The sequence below is a fragment of the Myotis myotis genome, unplaced genomic scaffold (assembly GCF_014108235.1).
Source record: "Myotis myotis isolate mMyoMyo1 unplaced genomic scaffold, mMyoMyo1.p scaffold_m19_p_37, whole genome shotgun sequence".
Taxonomy (NCBI): Eukaryota; Metazoa; Chordata; class Mammalia; order Chiroptera; family Vespertilionidae; genus Myotis; species Myotis myotis.
Window position 1 is genome coordinate 899,682 of NW_023416343.1, and position 26,315 is coordinate 925,996.

Consider the following 26,315-nt stretch of genomic DNA (forward strand, 5'->3'; position numbering starts at 1 on the left):
AGGCCCGCTGTCAGTGTTCTGGTCAGTGGTGTTCCTCAGAGCTCACCTAATGACTGAGCTTTCCCAAGCACAGACAGGAAGTTTGGAGATTCTGACACTTTATTTGAAAGTAAAATTTGCTGGGTTTAAGATTTCATAAGACTTTGACTCTCAAGTTTATTATAAAAAGAATATCTTAGTTTCATTTTTGAAGTGCTTTCATTGATCTTTTTCTTATTCACATCACAACCCCGGGCAGGGCTGTCAACTGTCCAGTGGAACCTGGTGTCCATTTCCACACCCTCGGTTCACATGCACCACAGTTAGGCACAGGCCGAGAGACAGGGCAGGTGGAGGGCAGGTGCTCTGAGTCCAGGCTGGCACCTTGAAATGTCCCTACTGGGAGTTGTGGGACCGTCTGTAGCCAGGGCACTCGAGGCCACCTGTCAGCTCAGCATGTGTCCACCTGCTGGACAACTAAATCAGTTGCTGAGCCAATCTATTTTTGGTGATTAATAAAGTAAAAAACCTACAAATAAGATTCTTCCATGATTGTTTTCAGGTGGTTCTGTTGGAAGGCCTGGTGACAGGCCTGACCAAGGGGACAGGACAGGGTCCACAGAGGCGCCATCCAGCCTGGGTGTGCCTGCGGTCAGGGTCAGAGAAGCGGGATGTAGCCTGTGGGTTTACCACCTGAGTTTTACAAACATTTCTGGACACAAAGCCAGGGAACGAGGCTGAGCTGGTGGCTCACTGCACAGATAAGCTACCTGTGGTGGGGACACTCACACACCAGGGAGACCCCTGGCAATAGCCTGGTTTAAAGACGAGCATAAAAATGATCAGTCAGTAATAATTTTACACAATTAATTTCTGCTTAAACGTGGGAATTTTTCATTCTGAGAAGATCCACTTAGAGGAAAAGTTTGTGTCCTGGGCCTGTAAGTGGTGGTGAGGAATGCTGCGTTCCACACCTAGGACTGCGCTGTGGGGACAGCACGGATGACTTCACGTTGCAAGTGTCCCTGTTTGTATTTGCAGCTGCTGGTTGTCCTGTTTTTCTTTTCCTTGATGGGCCTGCTGTCGACATACCTGACCCCACACGTATGTTATCCCTCATGTCTCAGGGTTCTTCCCCAGGTTCTTGAAGCTGCAGGTCCTCAGGGGCCCAGCCCTCCTGGGTCGGGGTGGGGAGGGGGTGGGGGGAGTCCTGTGCTCACTGGAGTAGGAGCTCCTCGGCCTTGGCCTTTGTTTTGATGTCTTACTTAAGCACTTGGGCCCCAGGGTCCCTGGCCACCTCCTCCTGCCGGCGTTCCCTTCATCAGAGGCCTTGAGCGACACACTCTGTAACAAGGAAAGGCTCCCTTCTGTGAAGAGGGTCGTCCCTCTTCCCCACATGCCCAGCCTGAACCCAGCAAGACATTCAGCTCTGCAGCCACCGCCGTCCAAGTCATTCTTCCTCTTCTGTGGGTCACAGGCTGGCAACTGCCTGACGGCTTTGGACGTTTGTGCCGAGATCTTGGGGTGTTTGGAGAAGAGGAAGGTGCCCTGGCTGCCGCTCTTTCAGTTGACAGAGACAGGTAAGAAATCCACTGAGACCTGATAGCCAATGGTCTCTAGTCATCCGCCATTGGCTAGGAGCGCAGTTGACCCAGCAGAGTCCGACTGTGGCTTTTGACATTTGAGTCCCTTCAGAAGCAACTTTCAAATGGTTATCTTCTTGCAAAGCATATAAACCCTACATTTTCATCAGGACAAAAGCCTGTAAAAGAATTTAGTGGAGCACCAAGGACCCCAGGGTGGCACTGAGCTATCATGTAGGGGTCCACCTGCCTGGCCCACAAAGGTACACAAGGTCCTCTGAAGACACCAGTCCTGGGGGGTGGCAGTCAGGGCTGACTGAGCCCCTTGGGTTGTAGATGCCGGCCTGGGTCACCTCCTTCTCCTCCTGGCCCCGGACCAGCATGTCAGGCTGCTGCCAGTCGCCTTCTACAGGTAACTCCCTATTCTGGTCAGACCACAGTGGGTCTCCCTCCAGATGGCAGAGATGGCCTGGAACTTCCTGTGCCAACTGTCCTTCTCTGGGAGGTCTTGGTGTCACCTGACATCTAGTCTCACCATCAGCCTCCTCTCCTACTTTGACGAAGACGCCCTCACCCAGAATGATGCCTTCCTGCACATTGCAGTGGACATGTATCTCAGGCTGCTTGGCCTCTTCGTAGCCGGGGAGACAGGTGTACTCTCGACTCTGGCCAGCAGGACTCAGGAGCTCCAGGGCCAGGCAGGTGAAAGGGTGGGCTATCTGGGCAATTGGCACATCCCACGGGCCCACCTCCTACAACCCAAGAGGCAGAGGGCACATCCCACGGGCCCACGTGGCAAACTCTCAGGTGAGGACCCCTCCTGGCACACATGTGGGCACCTGACTGTGGCTCTGTCTGTTCTCTCTAGTGCTGCCCTGTCGGCCTGATAACAAAAGCTCGTCTTTTTCTGCTGCAATCAATACCTCGGTGCTCCAGAAAGAGCTTCTCTAACATGGCAGAGGTAACGCCTAAGTGTTCCCCATGGTATTTTCTCCCCATGGTGTTTGTGTATAATCCAAATCACTATGCAAGTGTGAGGATGCGGAGGCCCAACACATGGCCACTTTCTGGTCAGCTCCGGTCACCAGCTCCCCCCCATGCCTTGGTGTTGGGGCTGTGCTGCACTGAGCATGGTGTTTTCTTGCAGCTGCTGGCCACTCGTGGAGACTGTGACCCCGAAGTGAGTGCTGCCCTCCTGAGCAGGCAGCGGGACATGCGGGACACTGGCCTCTCCCAGGAGCCCTGCCTCTTCTGACTGGACCCGCACACGCACTGCTCCTTTGTAAATAATTTATTACGAGCATGACGTGGAGCTCTTGTTGCACGAAAAAGTGGATTACAAACCTCCGTGGCTGCTTGCGTGAGGGACAGGACTCTTTAAAATTTGCGTCTGGCCCCAAGTCCATGTTCGTAGGAAAATAAACGGCTGGTCCCAGAAAGGCTACCTCGGCCTTGCACTGCGCCCCCACCTTCCAGCACAGGGGTGAGGTCCAGCATGGGGTCTCTCAGAGTGAGCCAAGCTGTGCCTTCAGGTCTCATGGGAGGAACTATAAAGGCGTCCTTCCACCCCACCTACCACCTGTTGAGTTCAGGTGCTGAGCACCCTCAGGTGGGCTCAGGCTTCACAGCCTGACCCTCTGTGGTCCTGGGCGATGGCTCCAGGGGCAGGGCCTTGTCTTGGGTCTGCGTCAGAGGGTGGACCATGGACATATGCACGTTAAGATTGTGAGCCTTCTCGAACCGCCGGCCACACTGGTCACAGGCAAAGTCCAGCTCAGTCTCAGCCTTGTGTTTGGTCATGTGGTACTTGAGGGATGCCCGCTGCCGGCACTGGAACCCACAGACTTCACACCTAGGGGACAGGGGGAGTGAGCGAGGATCTGGGTGCCTGTGTGGCCACCAGGAGACCCCAGGTCACACTTACTGCAGAGGCTTGGCTCCCGAGTGCCGCATCTGGTGGACGAGGAGGTGTTTCCGCTGCTTGAAGGTCTGTCCACACTCATCACAGATGTAGTTCCGCACCTCTGAGGAGAGACAGGTGAGCACAGGCCCCAGAAGGCCCACCTTCTGGGCTTTCTACACTCAGTGCCCAAGCAGGGGACCTTGCTGACCTGACTACTCAGATGAGAGACAATTTTCATACAAATCATTAGCGGAGCCCTGCAACCCATGTCTGGAAGCTTCCTCTAAATCCACTGCACGGTGGAAGCCAGTTTTCTTAAACGTCTTAGAAGGCCCTCTACCTACTTGAGCACAGATTCTCAGAGGAGCCACATCACAAGGTCTCAGGTACTGCCACTCCACATGGGACCCCCAGGGGAGCCCCCATCCTGGAAGTCAGTTTCTTAGACTCTTGGAACAAAAACCAACGGTCAAACTACGACCGATCCGATCCTGGACAGTAGGTGTATGTGTGGTTCTTGTGTTTCCTGACGTGGGTGGTGTGGGTCACACCATGAAAATGATGAATCTGTATCAGCCCAGGTTGTGACATAGAGAAGTGGTGGCCCTTGAGCTGACGGTGGTGGCTGCATCTGAGCCTTTGTCTCACCATTTCTACAATGCATGTGGCTTCCTCTTATCCCAAAAACATGACTTTTTTTAAAAAAATTAAAAAACCCACCACAATACATGCACAGAAAGGCACACGGATTTCTTTGCTGCCAGTTCCACACTGACCAACTGAGCTGACTTGTCAACACTGCAGCCCACGAACAACACACTACCCACGAGGCCAAGATGGGGACCCGGGGGCTGTTCCCATGAGGGGGTCAGGGATGCACCTGTGTGGATGAGCTTCACATGCCGCTGTAGGTAGCGGTCAATCATGAACACCTTGTTGCAGCCAGGGTGGGGACAGGGCCTCTCGCGGACTTCTTCATGGTGCTCCTTTATGTGCTTCTGCAGGGGAACAGTGAGGCCCTGAGTGCTGGGCTGGGACTGGACAGCAGCTCACCCACCACACAGCACCTGCCGCCTCTGAGCCCTGTGCACCACCCTCGAAGGGACAGATCCACCATCCCTCACTGAAGACGGGTGCTTTCCCAGAGCAAAGGCCGGTGCATCCTCCCCCACGCAGCATGGCAATGGCGGGGTCGCTTCACATCTCCATTTCCCCAGGTTCACGGGCACCCTTGCGTGAGTCTGGGCCTGACACCTCCCCCTGCTCCCGCAGACTCCTGCCCTGGCTTCAGTAGCACCTTCCTTACCTTCATGCCATCAGCCCCTCGGTACACAGCTGTGCAGCCTTGATATGGGCACTTGTAGATGGTGGGCAGCTCCTCCCTAAAACACAGGGCACCATGGAGCTGCCGCCCTGGCCGCACACCCGGCCGTGCAGCCCACACCCGGCCTCACCTCTCACAGCGCAGCTTGTTCTTCCAGCCCGGCTTCGGGCCAGGCTTCTTTCGGATTTTTGGTTCTTCAGGCTTCTTGGCCTCTTTGCTCCCATTCTTTTTACCAGAGACTCTGGGGGGAATAAAAAGGTAAATCAGATGCAGTGATAGGTCTGACCTCTGTACATGGGTCTCACTTTCCTTCATGTTCTCCGATATGATTCAGCTTCCAGGGCTAGCCTGCTTCAGTCTATGTCCTAACTGGGTGCCCTGAACTGGACCCTCAGCCACCAAAGCCAGAACAACTCAGTAGGCAGATGCCCGGTACTGCCCCCATGGGAGGGCCAAGTGCAGGGACAATGACTACAGAAGTGGGTTTTTAGGACTGCAGTCTTACACCCTATTCTAAATATCAAAACCAAACACGAGACGCCATGGAAAAAGGTGGAATACAGAAGCTTTAGGGGTCAGTCCCTGGACCAGAACAACCATTAAGCTAGGAAAAAGATCAGATCCAGCAGCTGTGGAACTTTGGACCCTGATGGGAGACTCACAGCAACCAGAAGTCCTTGAGGGGCAAGTGCTGCCTCTGGGAAGAGTGCTCTATGTGCTCCACCAGCTGCCACCCCATTCAGCTCTGCCACGGGCCAGAGTGGGCCATGGGACTTGGTGCGTGACCAGTAGGGTCTAGTAAAAGTTTAGAGAACACACGTCTTCCTTTTTGGACCCAGACATTTAAGGAACTCGGTCAGAAATGGGAGGGAGCACTGGCTGGTGTGGCTCATTTGGGCATCTTCTTGTGCACCAAAAGGTGGCTGGTTTGATTCCTGGTCAGGGCACATGCCTAAGGGTGTGTATGAGGCAGCCCATCAATGTTTCGCTCTCAAATTGATATTTCTCTTTCTCCTTCTCCCTTCCTAAAAATAAAAAATCTTAAAAAAAAAGGGGGGGGGGCAGCTGTAATACTTTCAACAATAAATATGTTATAATTAAAATAAAGTGAAAAAGAAATAGAAGGGAGCACCTGGGGCTATATGTGACTAGCCATAGCTGACATCATCTTCAATGGTTAGAGACTAAAAAGTTCCCTCTGAGATCAAGAATATAATGCTGGATATCCTAGTCAGAGAGATTAGGCAAGAAAAAATAAAAGCCATCTAAATTAGGAAGGAAAATTACCTCTATTCACAGATGACATGATTTTATATATAAAGAACCCTACAGAGTCCCCATACAAAATAAATTCAGCAAAGTTGCGGGGTGCAAAATCAGCACACAAACACCAGTTCTATTTCTACACAACAACAACCCAAAAAGGAAATTAAGAAAATTCATTTGCAATCACATCAAAAATAATAAATAAGGAATAAACTTAACCAAAGAAGTGAATGACTTATACACTGAAAACTACAAAACACTGATGAAAGAAATGAAAGGCCTAAATAAGTGGAAAGGCATCCCATATTCATGGATTAGAAGACTATTAAGATGGCAATGCTTCTCCCAAAGCAAACTACAGATTTAATCTCTATCTAAATCCCAATGGTGTTTTTAGTAGGGAAAAAAAAGTCCAAAATTTCACGTTGAATTTCAAGGGGCCCGAATAGCCAAACAATTTTGAAAAACTGATGGGAGGACTCAACTTCCTGAATACAAAATTTGCTACGAAGTTACAATAATCAAAACTGTGGTGCTTGCATAAAGACAGATGCGTAGACCAATTGAATAGAATTAAGAGGATAGAAATAAACCCTCAAAAGTACAATCAACTATTTTCAACAAGAGTGCCCAGATTATTCTACAGGGAAAGGACAGTCTCCAACAAAGGTGCTGGGAAACAACATCTACACGCAGAAAGAAACTACCCCTAATGTACGCTACATACAAAAGTTAACTCAGATCAAAGGCCGGAATATGAGCTAAAATTATAAAGCTCTTGGAAGAAAACAGCAGTAAGTCTTCATGATCTTGGACTTGGCAATGGTTTCTTAAATATGACACAAAGCCGAAGCCAGTTTGGCTCAGTGGATGGAGCGTCGGCCTGCGGACTGAAAGGTCCCAGGTTCGATTCCGGTCAAGGGCATGTACCTGGGTTGCGGGCACATCCCCAGTAGGAGATGTGCAGGAGGCGGCTGATCGATGTTTCTCTCCCATCGATGTTTCTAGCTATCTCTCTCCCTTCCTCTCTGTAAAAAAATCAATAAAATATATTTAAAAAAAAAATATGACACAAAAGCACAGGCAGCAAAAGTAAAAATAGGTAAACTGGACTTCGAAATCATAACTTTTGCACACCAAATGACACGACCAAGAGAGTGAAATAGATGACCCACTGAATAGGAAAAACTACCTTATAACTCAACAGCAAAAAGACAACCCAATTAAAATATAGGCAAAGGACTTGGAGGGCATTTCTCCAAAGAAGATATAAGCATACACGTGGCGCTGGCCGAGTAGCTCAGTTGGTTAGAGTGTTGTCCTGATAATCCAGGTTTACAGGTTCTATCCCAGTTAGGGCACATACAAAAGTCAATTAATGAATGCATAGATAAGTAGAACAAATTGATGTTTTTTCTCTTTAAAAAAAATGTGAAAAGATGCTCAACATCACTAATCATTAGATAAATGCAAAGCAAATTAACATTGAGGTACCACTTCCACCCATTAGGATGACTGTACCTCAGTGTTCAGAGCATTATTCACAATAACCAAAAGGTGAAAACAACCCAAGATGTGGTTAAGCTCCGACTTGGGCTATAATATGGTAAATCTCAAAAGGAGCCAGTCACAAAGGACAACTATAATCCCACTGAGGTCCCTAGAATCAGTACCTAGACTAGAGGTTGTCAGGGCCCGGGGGAGGACAGGGAAGTCATTGCTTAATGTGTACAGAGGTTCTGCTCGGGGTGGTGACAAATTTGTAAATAGTGGCGATTGTTGCACAACATTGTGAATGTACTTAATGCCACTGAACTTAAAAATGGCAAACTGTGTATGTTACCACAAATTGTAAAGAAGGGTTATAAATAGTTGTCCTCCCTTTAATGAGAAGATTAAAAGAACCTTTTTGATGACTGCGTTAGGCTTCTCTCCTTGTCTCAAGTAACTGTGCTTTGAACCTGGCTGCATGTCCCAATCACTGGCCTCTACCCTCTTCTGAGTGGCATGGCACCTGTCGGCTGCACTGACAGGTAATTTGCCATTTCCCTCCCACCCTGGACTACAGTTGCAGAGAGCAGGAGGCTTCAGGGAGCCTGTGGGTTTCACAGGTGGATGGGACAGCTGGGGGTGGGGGTGGGGAGCCTCAGGGCTGCACACTGACTGATGTCTCCCCAGAGCTGCCTATTGTCCTGTTCTCCGTAACCCCTGTCAGAACTTCAAGGAAAAGAACTCGTGATTGCTTCTCAATCTGTCTCTGCGTTTTCTTGGCTGATGGTGTGTGCTTGTTTCACTGTGCTGTGAAATGCTGAAGGACAGTGCCCATGTCGGGCATCGACACTGCAGGGGTTTGGGGGTTCCTGGGCACAGGGTTGGGAAGAAAGTGACACAAATAAAAATCGTCCCTTCCTGCCAGGACCCTACGTTCTACCTGCAGAGACAAGTCCTTGAAAAGAGGTCAACACAAGGTCACAAAAGCTCCCCAACAAGGAAGTGGCATAGAAATCGGTGCCCGAGGCAGAGCTGTGAACAAGTGCAAGGCTGAGTCCAACCCCAGAGACTCAGCACCTAGAGCAGGAATCAGAGGCTGGCCGGGTGGTGTGGCCGTGAGCAGGACTGGCACAAGGCAGGCAAAGAGCTCCAAAATGAGGCTGGGTCATGCCCACGGGCTCCTGCCATCCTCACCTGGACGTCAGCTCCCTCACGAATGACACTGAGGCCAGGGCCCAGAGCTGTCCTGGGGAGGCCTCATCTCCCTCAGAAACCACATTGCACTGGGCTTGGCAGGCTGATCCAAAACACCATGTGCGGGGAGCACACACATCCAGCATCCAGCTCCCCGATGGACACCAGCCCCAGGCCTTGCACCAAGACCCACTTACTTCTTTTCTGGGTAAGGCTCAAAGGACTCATCTGAGGACTGGGTGTTCTGCTTCTTGTCATTGTCGTCTTCACTCAGGAAGTCCCTAGGACAAAAGAGAGAGCCTTTAGCAAAGCTCTGGGTGGGTGACAGATCTGATGCGACTTCCTGCCTGCAGACACCATACAGGTCCCCACAGTCCATGTTTTAGTTCTGAAAAGACTGAAAGAAACCTAGAAGCCCCCAATATCTATCCCATCTCCTTCCATGCTCTCCTCACATCAGGACCCCAAACTCAGAAGGAACCTCTCCAAGGAGGCCCCAGGCGGGTGTGAAGACCCCATAGGTGGTGGGCTTCTGAGTAGTGGACGCTCAGAACAGCCCTCACCCTGTGAGCACCTGTCCAACTGATAGGTCAGCTGACAGCCATTTCAAAGGTCACAAAGGCCAGAAAAAGCTCTATGCCTGTAACCTTCGCCCTCAAGTATGAGTCACTGTTCACTCTGTTGGCTCGCCATGGCCTTCCCCTTTGGCCGCCACCCGTCGGACAGAACGGCTCGAGGCTGCAAGACCCCCGGCCACGCCTGGTCCCGGGGTGTTTCTAGCACATACCCTCGGGTTCTTCCGGCACCTCGGCCACTGGTGCCCGACTGGAGCTGCACTGAAACTGTCCTACTCTACGGACAAGGGTGCATCTGCCTTCCAGCCACAGCTAGTGGGGTCAGGCTGGAAGGGTCTGAGGTGCCTGGCTCAGCGGCAGGGGGCCAGAAGCAGACAGCCCCCGTCACACTCGTGCCACGACAGGGCCAGAGGCTGCGTCCTCTGCTGGAGGAGCATGGGGCCAGCACAGAACGAAGGCCTGAAGGAGACAGGGGCAGCAGCAGAGGGTGCCCCCGGGACCCTCCCAGGAGCTCTGCACACGCAGGTCCCGCTGCCTGGTAGCTGCATCAGCGGGGTGCCCTCTGGGACCCAGGAAGCCCCTAATCAGGACCGAGAAGCCTGGAAGCACCCCTGGCCAGGACATGGACAGCGAGCCCCTAGGATGGTAGAGTTTGGTTTTCCAAGGAGAAATTTTAGGCTGTTTAAACCCACTCTTCTCTCACCCCTCAGAAAGGTCACTGAACTCGTCTTTTACCCGATCATCCGAGGTTGAAGATGGAAGCTGCTTCTCACCCAACTGCCCTGAGAAACAAAGAACAAGGCTCCTGTTACCAACTGGTGCGTAGGCAGGGCTCCCAGCAAGGAGGCATGGCCGCCTGACGACAGAGCCTTCCTTGTGAGCCTGGGGTCCTCCAGCCTCACATCCCACCCACCTCCCAGCTCCATCCCCCACAAGGTCCCAACACTGCCAACCTCACAGGCCACCGTGTCTAGCACAGGCAGCACCGAGCACCCGATACCCAGCGACAGTCACAGCTGGCGACCTCCTCCCCAGAGGTTCCCATCCAGCTGTTTCAGGGGGGACGACTCACACGTCATGAATGGATCGCGTGCACAGTTTAAAGAGCCGTGCAGCCCTAAGGGCCCTCCGCACAGTCCCCGCTTCCTCCAGCCTGAGCATCGCCCTCTCGGAGCCATCCTGGGAGTGGCACTTTCTGAAAGGACTCGCACTCCAGTGGCCGAGCGCCCACTGCAGACGGGCACACATGGCAGCTGACAGGCAGGAGCCGGCCTGGCCCAACGTGATGTCCCTAAGCCACTGCACCACCCAAGGGCCTGTTTCCCTCACCACGCAGCAAAGGAGCCTGTCCACACGTCCCACTGGGGTGTCACTAGGGTGCTGGCTGAGGCCCAGGAAATGACCCAAAACAGCCTCAGGCACAGCTGTCCTCTTCCCCCACCCCCTGCAACAAGGCCCCATTCTTCCTCCCTCGTCCCCTGGCCGGAGCAGGCGGTGAGGCGGGATAGCAGAGACGTGCGCCTCACAGGCACGGCCAGCACCGGGTCTCAGCCCTCCCTGCCGCCAGATGCCCACAAGACTCCGCCACCACTGCCCACACGTGCAGACATCCACTTCCTGCGAGGGCCCTGCTGGCTCAGGGGTAGGAATCCTGGTCTAACAGCCCAGAGACGCTCCTACCTGGAGCCCCACTTGGGGGCAGGCTTGACTGAGGCAGGGGGCTCGGCCCAGGCCCCACAGGGCTGCCATCTGAAGGGGGCTGGACCACGTCCGTGTTGGACAGCGTCTCCGTCTCAGCCCAGGCTGTGGTCGCTCCGCCCTGGGAGCGCGGAGGGGTAGCCCCAGTGGGGTTGGACCTCCGATGCTGGGTGAGCCGGGGGGCTGTCTCCTTGTCCCACGTCCACTTGACCGACAATGCACTGTCCAGCAGGAGAGCCCCGCAGCTGGGGTCGGCGTCCATGGTGTAGTCATGGCCTTGGGCGCAGCCCCACACGGCCTGGATGGCACCGCAGCACTCGGAGGACAGCGTCCTCTGGAGGCTGGGCAGGGCCCCACAGCCGGCCGCGTGTCCATGCACCCACCCCACCAGGCCACGCAGACCTTCCGGGCTTGACGTGATCAGGTCCACTGAGGAAAGGCACAGACAGCAGCCCCCTGGCTGGTCAGCACCCAGTCCAGGGAGCCCACCTATACCCCACACTCCAGGGATGGGGACACTCACCCAAACACGCTCCCTCCTCGGCCTCTGTTGGGGGCTGGGCACCCACCCTGCAAAGGAGCAGCATGGACGTGAGTGGGGCCCGCAGCAAGCGGGGGGCAGGCTCGCTCCCTTTACCGGCTCTCCCACATGGGGCTGCCCCGCCCCGCCATGCTGTCTCCTGACACTCAGAGCCCTCTCGGCCCTCACCTCCCACACCAGCCGCTCTGGGGCTTCCACGTGTCCACTGCCACCGCACCATGGCCCCCCCACTGCACAGGTTCCCACCAGGCACTTCCTGTGCCGAGAACCGCACAGTACACCGGGGACTTAACCTGAGCACCCCCAAATGAACAAAGGAGGGAGCGCCTACTGTGTGCAGGGCTTCCGGGGGCCCATCGGGGACACGTTGACTCTCTGCAGGAAGGACTGGAGGAGGCCGTGGCACTGGTAGAACTGGGCGTGGCAGTTCTTGCAGACAAACTGAGACAAAGCTGGGTCCTGGTGGACGGCCACCCCCAGCAGGTGCTGGAAGTCCCTGACGAACACGCGCTCCCCTGGGGGTGGTCTCTCTGAGATCTGCCCTGGTGCCCGGGCGGAGATGCTGCGGAGGCTCCGTGCAGAGAACTTCCCGTGGCAGAGGCGGCAGTGCCCCATGGCAAGAGCCCGGCCTGTTCCTGGGCAAGCACAGGAGACGGTGAGTCAGGCCAGGCCAGACACAGCTCCAGGAGGGGAGCCCGTGGCCAGTCAGGTCACAGTGAAGGATACAAAGTCAATGTGCAAAAACCAGTCGGAACAAACCATCAGGAAGAGAAATTAAGGAAACAATCCAATTTCCAATTGCATCAAAAAGAGTAAATATCCAGGAATAAATTTAACCAAGATGGTGGAAGACCTGTACACCGAAAACTATGACACTGATGAAAGAAATTGAAGATACAAATAAATAGAAAAGTATTCTGTGAACGTGAAGAATTCATTATTGTTAAAATGTTCACACTACCCAAAGCCATCTAAGATTCAACACTATCCCTATCAAAATTCAAATAGCATTGTAAAAACTGATTTTGAGAGAGAGGAAAGGGGGAAGGGCAGAGAGAGAAAAACATCGATTTGTTGTTTTGCTTATTTTACATTCATTGGTTGATTCCTTTTTTTAAATCCTCACCTGATGAAATATTTTTCATTGTTCTAGAGAGAGAGGAAGGGGGAGGGGGGAGAGAGAAACATCAACGTGAGAAATATCGGGCCAGTTGCCTTCTGTAAGCACCCTGAAGGGGGACTGAACCTGAACCCTAATGTTTCAGGACGACAACGCTCGAACCAACTGAGCTATCCAGCCAGGTCCAACAGCATTGCTAACTAAATAGAACTAACAATCTTAAAACGTACACGGAACCAGAAGAGACCCCAAAGAGCCAAAGCTGGAGGCATCACAATTCCTTATTTCAAACTGTACTACAAAGCGAAAGTGGTCAAAACAGTGTAGCTTTGGCATAAAAACAGACACATGACGGAAGGACAGAGGACCCAGAAACCAACGCGTGCACACAGGGTCAATCAGTGTGTGCGCAGGGCGCCCAGAACACACAGCGGCGGGGACTGGAAAGCCACGGGCGAGAGAGGACACCGGGCCACTGTCTTCGGCCTCACGCACAAGTCAACGCCGCATCGACGTCTCCATCTCCGCTCCCTCCCCCGTCCTCTCTGAGGTCAATAAAAAACCACCTTTTAAAAAGTACAAACTCCCACCGATTAAACAAGGAACGGTGTGCGGCCTGGTGACTAATTCACGGCGCTGCACTGTACGCGCGGAACGTGCTGAGAGCAGAGCTTGAAAGTTCTCCGCATAAAAAAAGAGCTGCCGCTGCGAGATGATGGATGTCAACTGGACACTGCGTTCCTGTCACAACACCGAGATGTCAGTGACGCTGCGCATCTGAAGCTAACGTGATATATCGACGGTAGCTCAGTAAAAACTTTTTCCCAAAGAAAACTCTTAACGAATGTTTTTAAACTAAATGAACGCCTCCACAGCAGTGTAAGTTCCTAAAGGGAGCTGGAAGCGTCATCCCGCGACCAGCGGGGAAGGACGGGGAGCCCAGGTCCTCCCGCCGGGCGGGGTCCGTCCGCCACGCGAGGGCGAAGGCACCGGCCCCGGCCAGGCGGGCACCAGCCCCGGCCAGCGGCCCTCGCCGCGCCGCGCCGCACCCACCGGTTCTGAGCGAACGAGCGGCGGCTGGGGCTGGGGCTCCGCAAGGACCTCGGGCTGCAGACGCGGCGCGGACGGGGCCAAGGCCAGGCCCCTCCGCCCGCAGGGCTGAGCGGCCACCGCGGGCTCCGTGGGCAGGCGGGGTCGGCGCTTGCGAAACCGCACCCGCGCGGGCGCCGGGGAGGCTCCGCCCGCCTCCAGCGGCCCAAGGGCGCCGGGAAGAGGCCCGGGCCACGGTCACGGGCCGGCGGAACCCACCTGCCTCGTCGGCGCCGTCTTCGCCCGCGTCCCCGCAGGCCCGCGCCGGCCCCCAGCCCAGCCGGGCGGCCACCACGGGCGCCTCGTCCCCGCTCGGCCTGCCGCGGGAGAGGCGGCCCCGGGTCCGGCCGCCGCCGCAGCTGCCGCCCGAGCCCCTGCGCGGCCCCGCCGCCCCAGGCGACAGGAAGCGGCCGAGCCGGTCCCGTTTCATGGCGGCCGCCCCTGCGCTGCGCCCCGCTCGGCTCCGCTCGGCTCCACCCGGCTGCGCTCGGGCCCGCTCGGCTCGGCTGCTCGGCGCCGCGGGTCCTGCTCGGGCCCGGAGCTCTCGGCCGCTCAGCCGGACTGTGCTCGCTCGTCCCGCCCGACCCGCCGCTCGGCTCCGCTCGGCTCCCGGGAGGCGGGACGGGCGGGGCGCGCAGGGGCAGGGCCGCGTGAGGAGGGAGGCGTGTCGGTCGGCGCGAAGGGCGGGGCGGGGGCGGGCCGGCAGGAGGGCCTGTCACAGCCGCGGAGTGAGGGTCGCGGGGGAGCTCGCCCGCTCGCGGCAGCACTTGTGCCGAGGTTATTGGCGAGCTCCGCCCCCAGCTCCGCCCCTTCCGCCCTGGACGCCGGGCAGGCGGCGCGGGCGGGGCAGCCGGAAGTGCGCCCGAAACGGTCCCGTGTGTTCCGGCGGTCCGCGGCTCGGGCGGCCCCCGCTCCCTCGCATCCTTCGTTCCGGGCTTCAGGCCGTTCGCCCCGCCCCTGGGCCGCCAGCACCGCCTCCCCGCCCGGCGCCATGGCCGCTGCGGCCGGGGACGGCGCGGTGAAGCCGCTGCAGTGCGCTATGAAGCTGGCCAACGGGGCCATCGAGCTGGACACCGGCAATCGGCCCCGGGTGAGGCGCGGCGAGGCGCGGCGAGCCGCGGCGGGCCCGGCCCCCACGAGAGGCCGGCTCAGTGGGCGTGGGCGAGGGCGGGGCCGCGGGGTGGGCGCCGGCCGGGACCCCCGGCGGCTGCGGGGCGCCGGACGCGGTATCGGTTCCGACCTTGGACAGCTCCCAGGCCTGTCCGCCCCGTTTTCCCGTCTGTCCCACGAGTCGGAACCGGAGCCGCGCCGGCGTTTGTAAAGGGGATGCTGCAGGGTCCGCGCAGCTGCCTCCGCATAGACCGCCAGCCGCTCCGCTCCGCTCCGTGTGTGCGCTTCTCCGGGAAGACGCTGCGGATGTGGTCAGATTCCCACGGGGCGGCATCCGAGAAGGTTAAGTGCGGCTCTCGGTGCTGCGCCCTCCCTGTCGCCGCCGCCGCTGGCGGGAGGGGTGTCAGCCAGGCTGGCGGCCGGGTGGAAAAGCCGGCCGAGCCGCCCGGGCTGCGAGGGAGGGAGCGGGCTGCGGGCGAGCCCAGGAAACACATCCTGGGCCCTCGTCCACTGCTGTCCCCAAGTCGGAAACCCTTCCCGCATCCATTGGATCCTCATCTCTGAGGTGTGGACTTAACCATGAATAATTTGGGGACTGGGATGCAGCGGGCGCGCGCGCACACACACACACACACACACACACACCATGCTGTGAGTCCCAGTGCCGCCTGGGCTCCGTGCAGGCAGCCGGACAGGATGCCCACACCCTTGAACCTGGCAATGCTCTAGAATCCCCTGTACCGGGCAGTGGGGTCCAGGAAAGGGATCGCCCAAAACCCCAGCTGGAAACAGATTCTAGGATTTGCAGCAGCACTCCCTCATTAACCTCCCAAGAAAAAAATTTACAAGCCAGCGAATGAAGGGCACAGAAATGAAACTTGTTGCATAGCGTGGAAAATGACAGCAACTCTCAAAGTTGCTTCCCCTGCCACTTCCTTCCTGTGCTGGGGAGAAAGGTGAGGGAGAAGGGATGGGGATCCAGCTGGGCACCTTCCCCTTCGGGTCTGGAGAAGACTGATACACCGGTGCCCCAGGCAGACCAGCCAATCAGCCGACCACCTTGAGCTGGATGCTCAGGGCTCTCTCCGAGATAAGCAGACACCGTTTCTGTGCTCCCCACCAGGGTGGCAGGCGGCGTGATGGAGGCCTTTGCCTCTCCCGCCTGACCCCTGCCGTTTCTCTTCCCGGGCACAGGAGGCATATGCAGAATACCTGAGGAGCATCCACTACATCTCCCAGGTGCTGCTGGAAGAAGTGGAAACCACCCAAGGTACAGCTCTCAGCCTCACTGCTGCTCCTGGGCTGGTCAGATTTTGGACACCTAAGCCCTTGGTGGGTTTCAGGCCTGGGGGTGTCCTGTCCTACCCACTTGGTCATTAGCAGAAGGTGAATGGCTGGGCACTCAGTCAGCATGAGCTATCCTGGTGTGATGTGATGGGGGGGGGGGGGGTAGTCGAGTAGGACGTGACCAGGGAGGAGTGGCCGAAGCAAAGGCTGGGGGCAGCCTTCCAGCAGAGGGGTGAACAAAAGCCCTGAGCTGAGAGTGGGTGCTGGGTGTGAGGAAAGGCAGGCAGGCCGGGGCAGGTTCGTGCATTAGGGGCAGGCAAGGAGCTGGGGTGGTTCCCACAGGAGGTTAGCTCATGGAGAGGCCAGCATGGGGGCAGAGCCTCCAGGAGGTCCCCATGGTGGGGACAGCAGTGGTGAGACCTACTGGAAGTGGATGGCCTGGGGGATGTTCTTTGAAGGTGGACTTCACCAGACTTGCTGGAGGGGGAGAATTCTGCTTGAGGGCACCTTGGTTGGGGAGAGGTGGGAGTCACCACAGTCAGAGCAGCCCTAGGGAGCCAATGAGCTTAGCAGAGGTCTGGGGACTGCAGGACGAGGACTGGGAGGAGTTTGGGGCAGTAGCCCAGGAGGTGTCCTGGGGGAGAGAGACCCTGAGAGGTTGGGGAGCACTTGGGACTAGGGAAGACGTGGGGGTGAGAGCAGTTTCAGTGGGAGTGTGTTGAGGGGCTGGCTGTGAAGGGAGCAGGAGGTTGGTCAGGACCTGGGCTGGTGGTGTCCAGGGGTGTGGGGAGGCAGCTCGTACAGCGAGTGTCTGCTGGTAGGAGAGTCTATAGAGTGGAAGCCCTAGGGAGGGTGAGGGTGGGCTGAGCACAGCCGAAGGCCAGAAAGTGGGCGAAGAAGTTGTCTCTGTGAAATGGTCCCTGAATGGTGGCCCACCTGCTGGAGGGGCTGTGGGTGCATGTGACGTCCTCAGGAGAAAAGGCCCCGTTGGGTAGAGAGAGGCTCTGACGGTCCAGCTGAGACAGTGGGACAGTCAGTCAGATGCTGGGCTGGCCCTGCTCAGAGCCCGAGGGCCAATGGTCAGAGGTGAGGGGTGGGAGGGCTGGCCTGGGAGTCAGAGGTTAGGAGACAGTCAACGTGCCCTTGTGTTTATCTCAGCAAGAATCTGGTTAGTGAATGAGTGATGGTAACCAGTCTTCCTGTCCGTGCCCCAGACGCTGGGGAGCCCGTGCCCCCGGATGCCCTGAAGATGCTGAAGCTGGCAGAGCAGTGTCTGGAGAGAGCCCAGTCGACGGTGGCCAAGCTTGGTGGGTCTCCAGCAGGGCCATCTCCCCAAGTTTGTCTCCTCTGTGGCCTGTGGGGCCCTGTGCCAATTCGTGGCTCTGTGTGCCTCGCAGGGAAAGCCTGCCTGAAGCCAGCCATGCCCGTGGCGGCTGCTGGCCCCTCGCCTACCAGCCGACACCGCCGGGTGTACTCAGACGAAGGGGGGAAGCTGCTCCCGTTCCTGCCGCCAGAGATCTTCCAGAGGCTTCAGGTGGTGGAGTCGCAAAGCTCTAAGAAGTAAGATGGGGGCGGGGGCGGGGGGGGGCGGGCACAAGGAAGGTGGGCGGAGCCTGGGTTTGGCCTGCGAAGGGAGCTCACCATGGCAGGGCTAGTTTAGGTGAAATGGGTCCCAGGATGGAAATGCCCGTGTGCCTGGCGGAAACACATACAAACTGTCCTTGGAGAAAAGCTCCTTTAACTTCCGTAAAGTAAGTGGCACAGGGTCCGAGATCACCAAGCACACAAGGAAGTAAGGAACCGAAGGAATGACAGCAGGGACGGAGTACAAAGCTGTCGGATCGAGTTATCAGGCACGGCTTGTAAAGCAGTCGTGCTCTCTGTATTTAGAAATGAAAAGCACGTGTGACGATGCCCACAGGTTGCCCTGGCCAGTGTGGCTCAGCAGTTGAGTGTCATCTGTGCACCAAGAGGTCACAGGGCATATGCCTGGGATTTGGGCCTGATCCCTAGTAGGGGGCATGCAGGAGGCAGCTGATAAGTGTTTTTCTCTCATCGATGTTTCTCTCTTCCTCCCTCCCTCTCTCCCTAAAATCAATAAAAACATCTTTTTTAAAAAAGAAAAGACAATACCTGCAGAGAAAAGAAATACCTGCAGGAACAAGAAATTATAAAATCTGACCTAGCAAATAAAGAATCAAGTAGAAACTAAATGAAGACTATAACACCACCATTAGTGTTAAACATGACGTGATAACAGTAACAACAAATTACAGTTGATCCTTGAACGGCTGGGGCTTGGGGGCACGGAACACCATGCCTCAGGCTGCTCCGGAGGCTCCAGGCCCCTGGCTCGTCCACCTGGGGCTCTGGGGCAGGGCCAGGCCCAACGCTTCCACCCCAGGGCAGCCTTTCTCCCCGTCCCCCACCCAGGAAAGCAGGAAGAGGTGGGACCGAAGCTTTGGTGGTGGGTGGCTGTGGGAGCTGTTCTCCAGTAGAGGTGGTTGCCCCTTTCTTGGGCTGCTCACGCGTGCCTTGGTGCCTTAAGAGTCTCACGTTGTTGCCGAACACACATGACTGAATTGCATCAAGGGCTGAGGTCTGGCTTCCTGTGAAAAGTCAGCCGTCCTGGCAACAGGACACCCGCATTTCAGGGGGCTGTGGTCCAGTCCCTCCAGACACCCTCCCTCCTTTACACTTCCTGCCGACTCCATGGCTACTCCCTCACGTCCTGGCCTCGGGGCTGGGTCGGGAAGGGTTCTCGGGTCCCCAGAACATTGCTGGGCTTCCTGGGCCTGGACAGCAGCTTGTCCCGTTTCCAGGGAGCTGACACCCCTGGAGGAGGCCTCCCTGCAGAACCAGAAGCTGAAGGCCGCCTATGAAGCCCGGATGGCCCGTCTGGACCCCAGCCAGGCCCTGCAGAAGACGTCGCTGGTGAGCAGGCCCCAGGGAGGCTGTGTTGCTGGGGGAGGGAAGCAGGCCTTACTCCCCCCTCCCCTCCTAGACCCTGTCCCTGCAGCGGCAGATGATGGAGAACCTGGTGATCGCCAAGGCCCGGGAGGAGACTGTATCCTTTCTGTCCACCAGCCTCTGTGTCCAGAGGGGGGATCAGGAATGTGACCTTGAGCTGAGGGAGGAGGAGGGGGAGAGAGTAGCAGGTGACAGGGTCAGGGTGTGGGCACGACCTTCTTCAGCTTCGGGAGAGCCATGTGCTCGGGGAATGGTCTGCACACCCCCCTTGGCAAAGACCGTCCTGCCCCCCAGCAAAGGGACTCCTCTCCATCCTTCAAGTCACCTGCCTCCCTCGCTAGTGGGTGCCCGTCCTCCAGCGCCATCACTGGACCGGACCTCCTGAAGGGCCGAGGCAGTGCCCTGCCCACTGGACCCTGAGTCCGGCTGGGCTTAGCGCAGGTGCAGGGCATCGGATGCGGCCTTAACTCTGCGCCAGCTGCAAAGGAAGATGGAGGAGCGGCGGCTGCGGCTCCAGGAGGCCGCCAACAGGTGCGTCCCCTCCCATCGGTCCAGCCTTGGCCTCAGGGCAGCTGGGGGGACCGGGGGGTGCACCCAGCGCCCGAGGCCCAGCCCCGTCCGTCCTCCCCAGGAGGTTCTGCAGTCAGGTCACCCTGACCCCCGAGGAGCGGGAGCAGCGGGCCCTCTACACCGCCATCCTCGAGTACGAGCAAGATCACGTGAGTCCCGGGGGCAGGTGCCTGGGCCACGGGCTGCAGCTCCGGGTGGGGGTCCTTGGGGTCAGGGTTACCCCCCTCCCCCCTCGTGGGGCACAGGGTCCCCTGGGCCTGATGGCATTGGATCTTCACTGCACCCCAGGGTAGGTATCAACAAGGAGGCCTGGCCTTTTGGGGTGCAGCCCTGGCTGGGCTGGGGGAGGAGGTGGAAGGAGGGACCTCCCTTAGTGGGGGTCCCGTGCTCTCCTCCATGGTCTCCTGTCCTGCAGGAATGGCCAAAGCACTGGAAGGCCAAGCTCAAGAGGAGCCCTGGGGACCTGTCACTGGTGACCAGCCTGGTGTCCCACCTGCTCAGGTACAGGGTCCTCAGGCCCCGCCCTCTGGCTGCTGGAAGGCCTAGGAGGGGAAGAGGTGATCGTGGGCCGGGGGCGTGCTGCCCAGGCCCCTTTGCCCAGTGGTCTTTCAGGGCCTTTCTCTGCTTCCTCCAAGGGGTGGGCCAGACTCTGGAGGAAGGAGTACGAGATGCTTGTTGGACGAGGGGTGTGGGGAGGGCGGGCTGCTCAGCCCCCAGGTCCGAGGCCAGCCAGGGGCCGCAGTCCCTCTAACCCACGGCCTCCGCTTGTGCTGGCAGCGTTCCCGACCACCCCATCGCGCAGCTCCTGAAGAAGCTCCAGTGTGCGGTGTACCGGGCACTGTACCACGTCGTGAGCAGGGGTGCCGCGGCCGCCCCAGCCCCCGGCGGCTGCTCCCTGCCCCCTGATGCCGAGGGGCTGCTGGCTCCTGGGAGCCGGCGCCTCCGGCCCTCACAGAGTCTCTACTGCATGCTGTCCCCCCCGGAGCCCAGCCCAGCCCCGCATCCCCCTGCCGGCCCCCCCACCAGTCCCCCCACGCCCCCACTCCAGCCCGGGCCCCCCAACAGAGGGGCAGACAGCAGCCCTAAGGGGTCTCCCTCACCCCTGGTGCGCAAGGACAGCTCCTTTGAGGACCTGGAACAGTTCCTGGCCACTTCAGAGAGGGGGGGCCAGGGCCCTGGGCGGGGGACTGACCCTCAGGCCTCAGGGGTGAAGGAGGAGCCGCTGCTGGAGCCGCTGAAGAGCATCGTGAAGGACGTTCACAACGCGGTCGGTGAGGGCTCCGCGGACAGGCGGGCGGTGGGAGCTGCTGGGACGGCAGCCAGGCCAGCCCCGACCTGCAGGGCCCTCCCCTCCACCTTCCTCTGAGCCACACATCCTGCCAGCAGGCAGGCCCCCTCCCGCCTCCGGAGCAGCTGGTCTGGCTGTGGTCTGGATTCCCTCAGTCCCTGCTGTGTCTGGGCTGCCCGGGGATCACGCCTGGCCCCCCGCAGTCTGTGGTTGGGAAGGTCCATCCTCAGGGCCTCGCCGCCAGTGGCCCTGCTGTCTCTTGGGCTGGACTCACGTCCTCGTCCTTCCAGACCAAGGCTGCCAGGCACAGCCCGAGGCTGACGGTGGCTCCTCCCCAGAGTGTGTGGGCTCCCTGCGGGGGGCCCAGGTGGCCAGTGACTTCCCAGTCCCAAGGAGGGAGCTGTCAGGGTTTCTCAGAACCAGAACCGAAGCCCGACAGGGGCCCTGTTCTCACTGTGGGCCACGCTCTCCAAGGGACCGGGCAGTCCCCCATCCCAGGAGGTCCCCCATCCCAGGAGGTCCCCATCTCTTTGAGCAGGTCTCCCTCCTCCCCAGGAGGGTGCTCCATCTCTCTGGGCCTCAGATTTCTTGTCCTTGGATTTGCTTCTAAAGCTTCTCCAGGCTCCTTCCCCAAAAGAGCCTGTTTCCTGCTCTCCTTCCCAGGCCACTTCCTTGGCCCCTCGGGGGTGGGGCTGGGTAAGACCCTGTGAGCACCCAGGGATGAGGGCCCAGACTCCAGCTCTGACCCTAGGCCACTTAGACACAGGAGGGGGTGATGGGAGGGGAGTGGAGAGAGGGCCAGGCAGACGGCCCTCCCCACTGAGCCAGGAGGCTAACTGTGGCCCCAGCACACGGAGGCTGGCTCTGGGAGGCAGAGAAGGTGGTGGGTGAGGACTCGTCTGGGTGACGTCCGGGGGCTGCCAGCTGGCCCACAGTGCCGTGTGTCGGCTCTGTCCCGGCAGACAGGCTGCTCTCGCTGACCCTCCTGGCTTTCGAAGGCCTCAACACAGCCGTCTCCAAGGACCGCTGCCTGGCCTGCATCGAGGAGCCCTTCTTCTCCCCACTCTGGCCCCTGCTGCTGGCCCTCTACAGGTGCATCCCAGCCCCGGGCCCCTCCAGGTTCCCCGTGTGTCACCGCCCGCCCCATCCCGGCCAGAGCTGTGACTGCTAACGGTGCTTTACTCCGACGCATCCTCAGCTTTGCCCGTGGTGGCGCATCCACCCTCCTGGGACTGGGGGCAGGGCCAGCTCGCCCCACCCTGCCTGTCCCGGCCAGGGTCCCTTGGGCAGCTGAGCCTGGCCTCTCTCCGCTGCAGGAGTGTGTACCGCCCCCGGGAGGCTGCCCTGAGCAGGAGCATGGAGCTCTACAGTAATGCACCCCCAGCAGCCCTTGGCATCCCCCCCAAACTGCTCCCTCGGGACCCTGAGGCCTTGGGAGCTGGCACCTACCCCTACGGCGTTGCTGCCCAGGAGCTGGGGCTGCTGGTCCTGGAGTGCTGTCCCCAGAAGAAGCTGGACTGCATTGGTGAGAGCGGGTGTGGTCACCAGCCTTGGTGAGGGGAGGCTTGGTCACACCAGCCTTGGGGAGGAGGGAGGAGGGGGCGTGGTCACACCAGCCTTGGGGAGGAGGGAGGAGGAGGGGGCGTGGTCACACCAGCCTTGGGGAGGAGGGAGGAGGAGGGGGCGTGGTCACACCAGCCTTGGGGAGGAGGGAGGAGGGGCGTGGTCACACCAGCCTTAGTGAGGAGGGAGGAGGAGGGGGCGTGGTCACACCAGCCTTGGGGAGGAGGGAGGAGGGGGCGTGGTCACACCAGCCTTAGTGAGGAGGGAGGAGGAGGGGGCGTGGTCACCAGCCTTGGGGAGGGGAGGCGCTTGGTCACACCAGCCTTGGGGAGTTGGGAGGAGGGGGCGTGGTCACACTAGCCACGGTCCTGTCCCAGCTGGCTACCGGGCCTGTGTGCCTTGTCTGAGCTGCAGGTCTCCTCCTGGCGAACGGGGTGTGTTCCATGGGACATGAGTGGTGTGAGCGCGATGCCCACGGGAGGGATCACCCACACGATGGGTGTGGGGCAGTGCTGGGGCTCTTCTGGCTGCCCCTGTCCTCACCCTAAACCTCGCTTCTGTGCTGCAGTGCGGGCCCTGCGGGTCATCTGTGCCTGTGCTGAGGGCTACTACTGGGCCCAGGAGCCTGCACCTGAGGCGAGACCACAACCTGGCGCGGCCGCCATGTGAGTCCGGGAGGGCACGGCCTGGGGTGCGTGATGGCCAGGGACCCGCTGGCTAATCTGATGATATTCAGGGTTGCTCACCCCAGATGTATGTGCTTCGTCCCTCCATGCACACCTGGGGGAAGCTGCCTGAGCTTAGTGAAGAGCCTGCTCCCTGCCCTGGGGTTCCTGCATCGTCCCTGCCCCTCCGCCCCAGGTGCTGCAGCTGGGGGCGCTCATGCCTGGTCCTGCCTGTGGTCTGCAGCCTCCTGCTCTGCTGTCCATCTGGGACTGGCATTCCCATAGCCCCTGCAGGGCGCTGCCTCCTGCCACCCTGCCCCTGGGACCAGGGTCACCCTGAAGGCACCAATCATTGCAGCCTGGTGGGCAGGCTGTGGCACCTCCCCACACCCAGGGGCCTGCAGGTGACGGGCAGGTAGAAATCAGAGCTGAGTGTGAGGTCGGCAGAAAAGTGGGAGCCAGTGCCACCCCCGCCCCCCAGGGCCAGGTGCTGGGCCTCAGTGCAGGGTCGGCAGGGCTTTCGGCTGGCTCCACAGGCCCCTTCCCCAGTTTGTCATCTGGCTTCCAAGCGAGTCCCTGCAGTGGCTCAGCTCCAGGACTGGAAGTGTTAGCCTGGCTGCAGCCCCACAGCTGTCTCTGTGGGCACCGGCCTGTGTCCCTGCAGCTGTGCGGTGCCCATGGGACATGGGGCAAGGCCACGAGCAGGAGCTCATGGTGTGAGAGGCCTTCCTATCAGACGCCAGCCACAATCCGCCCTCTTGCTCTCCCCAGAGAGCACTGGTCGTGGGGCCGTGGGGTTGAGGTTCTGGGGAGCCCCCCGGGCCTCACTCCCCTCTCAGCTCACTCAGACTCCTCTCACAGAGGGTCAGGGTCAGCGTGCTCAGCTGAGTGACACGTGATTTCAGGAGAGAGCAGGCTGCCCGGGACCTGGGCCTCCCCTCCATCTCCTGCTCCCCAGGCTGGGGCAAGCTTCTGCGGTTAAAGCTGCCCACCTGCCCCATGGAGCTTGTTTGGGGCTGGCCCAGCTGCTCCTGGGTGCTCTGGGCGGATGGGTGCAGAGAGAGCAGCAGTAAACGCAGGACCACACCGGGGGCTGAGCGGGGGCTGAGCTGGGGCTTCGCGGTTTGGGGATGGAGCAGCCCCACGGCCCCGGAGCCCCGGGCCAGCGTGCCTTTGTCAACAGTGGCGCCGACGACCTCCTGCCCATCCTGTCCTTCGTGGTGCTGAGAAGCGGCCTCCCCCAGCTGGTGTCGGAGTGCGCTGCTCTGGAGGAGTTCATCCATGAGGGGTAGGGTCCGGGCTGGGAGCCGGGCAGGCACCGTACACATGGCCCACGACCCCTCCCCCAGCCTCTCTCTGCCACCCCTCGCTCAGCACACCCCTCGATTGGGGGTGGGGGACAGTGGGGCAAGCTCTGAGCAGCATCCGCCTGGGGAGTGGGCTGCCCCCCCACCCAGCCTCCCTGACAGCCCCTGGTCCTGCCCCCTGAGGGCAGGTGCCCCTTCTAGAACTCCGGGGCCTCCTTCAGTGACAGACGCTGTCCCACAGGTATCTGATTGGAGAGGGGGGCTACTGCCTAACGTCCCTGCAGAGCGCCCTGAGCTATGTGGAGCTGCTGCCCCGGGGGGCCCTGGGCAAGTAGAGGAGATGGGACACCTCACCGGGCTCTGCAGCTTCCGCCCCATCCTACCTTACATCTGCCCGAGGAGCTGCTCCTGGCAGGACGGGGCCAAGCTGAGCCAGGCCCTTCTCTTCCCTGTTTCGGCCTCCGAGAGGCCCTCTCGCTCTCCCCAGAGAGCTGTGGGCTCCCCGGTTGGGCACAAGGGCAGAGCCAGGGCGTGGACCTTCTGCCCCTGTGACAGCTCCCTGAGCCAGTTCTTGTCTGAATCAAGAAGAGAGCCTGTCAGCCCCTGCCCTGGAGGCCGGGGCCCAGTGGTTTGAAACTGCCTGCTTATTTATTGGACATGACCACTCCTCTCCCCTGGAGGCCCAGGCGTCCCTGAGGGACCTGCCCAGGCCTGCCGACTCTGAGCCACACCCCCCCTCCCCATGGCAGAGGGCATCCAACACCCCCTGGCAAGTTCCTGCCCCTGCACATCCCCTCTGGGTGGGTGGGAAGCTGAGGCCTGCTCTGACTCTCCGTGCCCCCAGCAGCCACTGACCTGCTGAAAATAAAGAGTCACTGATGTCTCCCTCCGTGTAGCTTGCTTGCTCCCCACGCTTGTGGGCAGAGGCATAGGCAGGACAGCACCCCCTCTACTGACCAGCAAGAGCCATACTCCCAGAGACCGATGAGATCCACGACACCAGGCCTGCCCCCCGCACCCTCTTTGCAGGAGTGGGACAGCCTGGGGTGGGCCCCTGGGACAGGATGCTCTGCAGGGCCTGGTGGGGTAACAGGGTTGGAGGTCACACCTGGGCAGAACGCTGTTTTGTACTCCAGGTGGGAGCACATGGGGCAGTGGTACCTCCGATTCACGGAGAGGAGAGGGCAGGTGTCTGGGCCCAGGCATGGGCAGCACCTGCCAGTGAGGGAGGACACCCCCCCCCCCAGCACCCTGGAGGCCACGGGGGGGGGGGGGGCAGGGCCCCAGCACAGCAGGTGCTGGTCGTGGGCGCAGTGCTAGGCTCTTTGGGAAAAGCTCTTACAAAAACAGGAACAGTGGCATTTATTGGGCCAGACCGTGTTCTAGGGCTTCTTCAGGTTCGCACCAGCCACGGAGAGTGCAGTCCCTCCGCCGCCCACATATTATGGCGAGGGGCCTGGGTCTGAGCCCAGCAAGCCCGTGGGCACCCGGGGCCGCCGTCCTGTCAGGATCCCCGTGGGCTGGAGGCCGCTGCCCACCAGCGCCCAGGACCGACGGGCCCGCACCGCCCACTCACCTCGCCGGGGAGGGCGAAGGGGCCCGCCCGCCAGAGGAGATCCCCGCCGGCGGTTCGCGAGGAACCTGCGCTCCTGCACCCTGGCCCGTCGGTCCTCTGAGCCCGGCGCCCTGCCCGGTGGGACCGCCGCTGGGACGCCCTCGTTTACCGAGTGTCCGCTGAGCTCGCAGTCCGGCGGGGGATCCGCTGTGCCCCGCGCCGGCTTCGAGGTGGACG

The 26,315-nt window shown here is 59.3% G+C and overlaps 3 protein-coding genes and 1 long non-coding RNA gene across 16 annotated transcripts in view; 2 read left to right on the plus strand and 2 right to left on the minus strand.

Moving 5' to 3' along the window:
- FANCA (FA complementation group A) overlaps positions 1 to 2,997 on the plus strand; it is a 39,417-nt gene extending 36,420 nt beyond the window's left edge. The window contains exons 38-43 of one of the 3 annotated variants that reach the window (XM_036303311.1): positions 1,021 to 1,083; positions 1,457 to 1,559; positions 1,899 to 1,974; positions 2,104 to 2,260; positions 2,431 to 2,523; positions 2,710 to 2,997. In XM_036303311.1, coding sequence (XP_036159204.1) covers positions 1,021 to 1,083; positions 1,457 to 1,559; positions 1,899 to 1,974; positions 2,104 to 2,260; positions 2,431 to 2,523; positions 2,710 to 2,817 — 600 coding nt within the window. In that variant the 3' untranslated portion in view covers positions 2,818 to 2,997. Of the gene's footprint in view, positions 1 to 1,020; positions 1,084 to 1,456; positions 1,577 to 1,898; positions 1,975 to 2,103; positions 2,261 to 2,430 lie in introns of those variants that run through there. The other 2 variants (XM_036303310.1, XM_036303312.1) reach the window with 2 other exon arrangements.
- ZNF276 (zinc finger protein 276) lies at positions 125 to 14,559 on the minus strand. 2 transcript variants are annotated; one of them, XM_036303338.1, is made up of 12 exons: positions 13,983 to 14,559; positions 12,681 to 12,703; positions 11,886 to 12,189; positions 11,537 to 11,583; positions 10,996 to 11,442; positions 10,019 to 10,097; positions 8,938 to 9,021; positions 4,920 to 5,030; positions 4,772 to 4,847; positions 4,346 to 4,463; positions 3,487 to 3,586; positions 125 to 3,414 (listed from the first exon to the last, which is right to left on the minus strand). In XM_036303338.1, the coding sequence occupies exons 2-12, from the start codon at positions 12,697 to 12,699 to the stop codon at positions 3,168 to 3,170; spliced, it is 1,632 nt and encodes a 543-aa protein (XP_036159231.1). In that variant the 5' UTR covers positions 12,700 to 12,703; positions 13,983 to 14,559; the 3' UTR covers positions 125 to 3,167. The 2 variants fall into 2 exon arrangements, with proteins under 2 accessions (XP_036159231.1, XP_036159232.1); XM_036303339.1 differs by lacking the exon at positions 12,681 to 12,703 and having other exon boundaries at positions 13,983 to 14,325.
- A 71-nt stretch (positions 14,560 to 14,630) lies between these two features.
- On the plus strand, positions 14,631 to 26,290 carry VPS9D1 (VPS9 domain containing 1). Of its 10 annotated transcripts, none has more exons than XM_036303316.1 (15): positions 14,631 to 14,853; positions 16,068 to 16,143; positions 17,375 to 17,467; positions 17,558 to 17,720; positions 18,983 to 19,094; positions 19,165 to 19,227; positions 19,609 to 19,661; positions 19,762 to 19,849; positions 20,116 to 20,201; positions 20,478 to 20,971; positions 21,987 to 22,080; positions 22,305 to 22,513; positions 23,120 to 23,216; positions 24,400 to 24,504; positions 25,898 to 26,290. In XM_036303316.1, exons 1-15 carry the CDS (start codon positions 14,755 to 14,757, stop codon positions 26,259 to 26,261), a joined length of 2,196 nt encoding a protein of 731 aa, XP_036159209.1. In that variant the 5' UTR covers positions 14,631 to 14,754; the 3' UTR covers positions 26,262 to 26,290. The 10 variants fall into 10 exon arrangements, 7 of the variants coding, with proteins under 7 accessions (XP_036159209.1, XP_036159208.1, XP_036159215.1 ...); XR_004966742.1 differs by lacking the exon at positions 25,898 to 26,290 and adding an exon at positions 24,765 to 25,410 and having other exon boundaries at positions 14,635 to 14,853; positions 22,459 to 22,513; XM_036303315.1 differs by having other exon boundaries at positions 14,636 to 14,853; positions 21,951 to 22,080.
- On the minus strand, positions 18,394 to 26,207 carry LOC118653002. The gene is made up of 2 exons (XR_004966748.1): positions 26,100 to 26,207; positions 18,394 to 18,788 (listed from the first exon to the last, which is right to left on the minus strand). It is a non-coding gene; the product is annotated as an uncharacterized LOC118653002 (long non-coding RNA).
- Positions 26,291 to 26,315: the final 25 nt, after the last annotated feature.

Bases quoted from the DNA above. Each gene is read 5' to 3' on its own strand.
- VPS9D1 (XM_036303315.1), top strand. From the start codon at position 14,755: ATGGCCGCTGCGGCCGGGGACGGCGCGGTGAAGCCGCTGCAGTGCGCT. The intron at 19,228-19,608 runs GTATCCTTTCTG...ACTCTGCGCCAG, and splicing joins CCAAGGCCCGGGAGGAGACT to CTGCAAAGGAAGATGGAGGA. The intron at 19,662-19,761 runs GTGCGTCCCCTC...CGTCCTCCCCAG, and splicing joins CTCCAGGAGGCCGCCAACAG to GAGGTTCTGCAGTCAGGTCA.
- ZNF276 (XM_036303339.1), bottom strand. From the start codon at position 14,193: ATGAAACGGGACCGGCTCGGCCGCTTCCTGTCGCCTGGGGCGGCGGGG. The intron at 4,464-4,771 runs GTAAGGAAGGTG...GTTCCCCTGCAG, and splicing joins GAGGGGCTGATGGCATGAAG to AAGCACATAAAGGAGCACCA. The intron at 3,587-4,345 runs GTGCATCCCTGA...GTCTCTCCTCAG, and splicing joins TGTGAAGCTCATCCACACAG to AGGTGCGGAACTACATCTGT.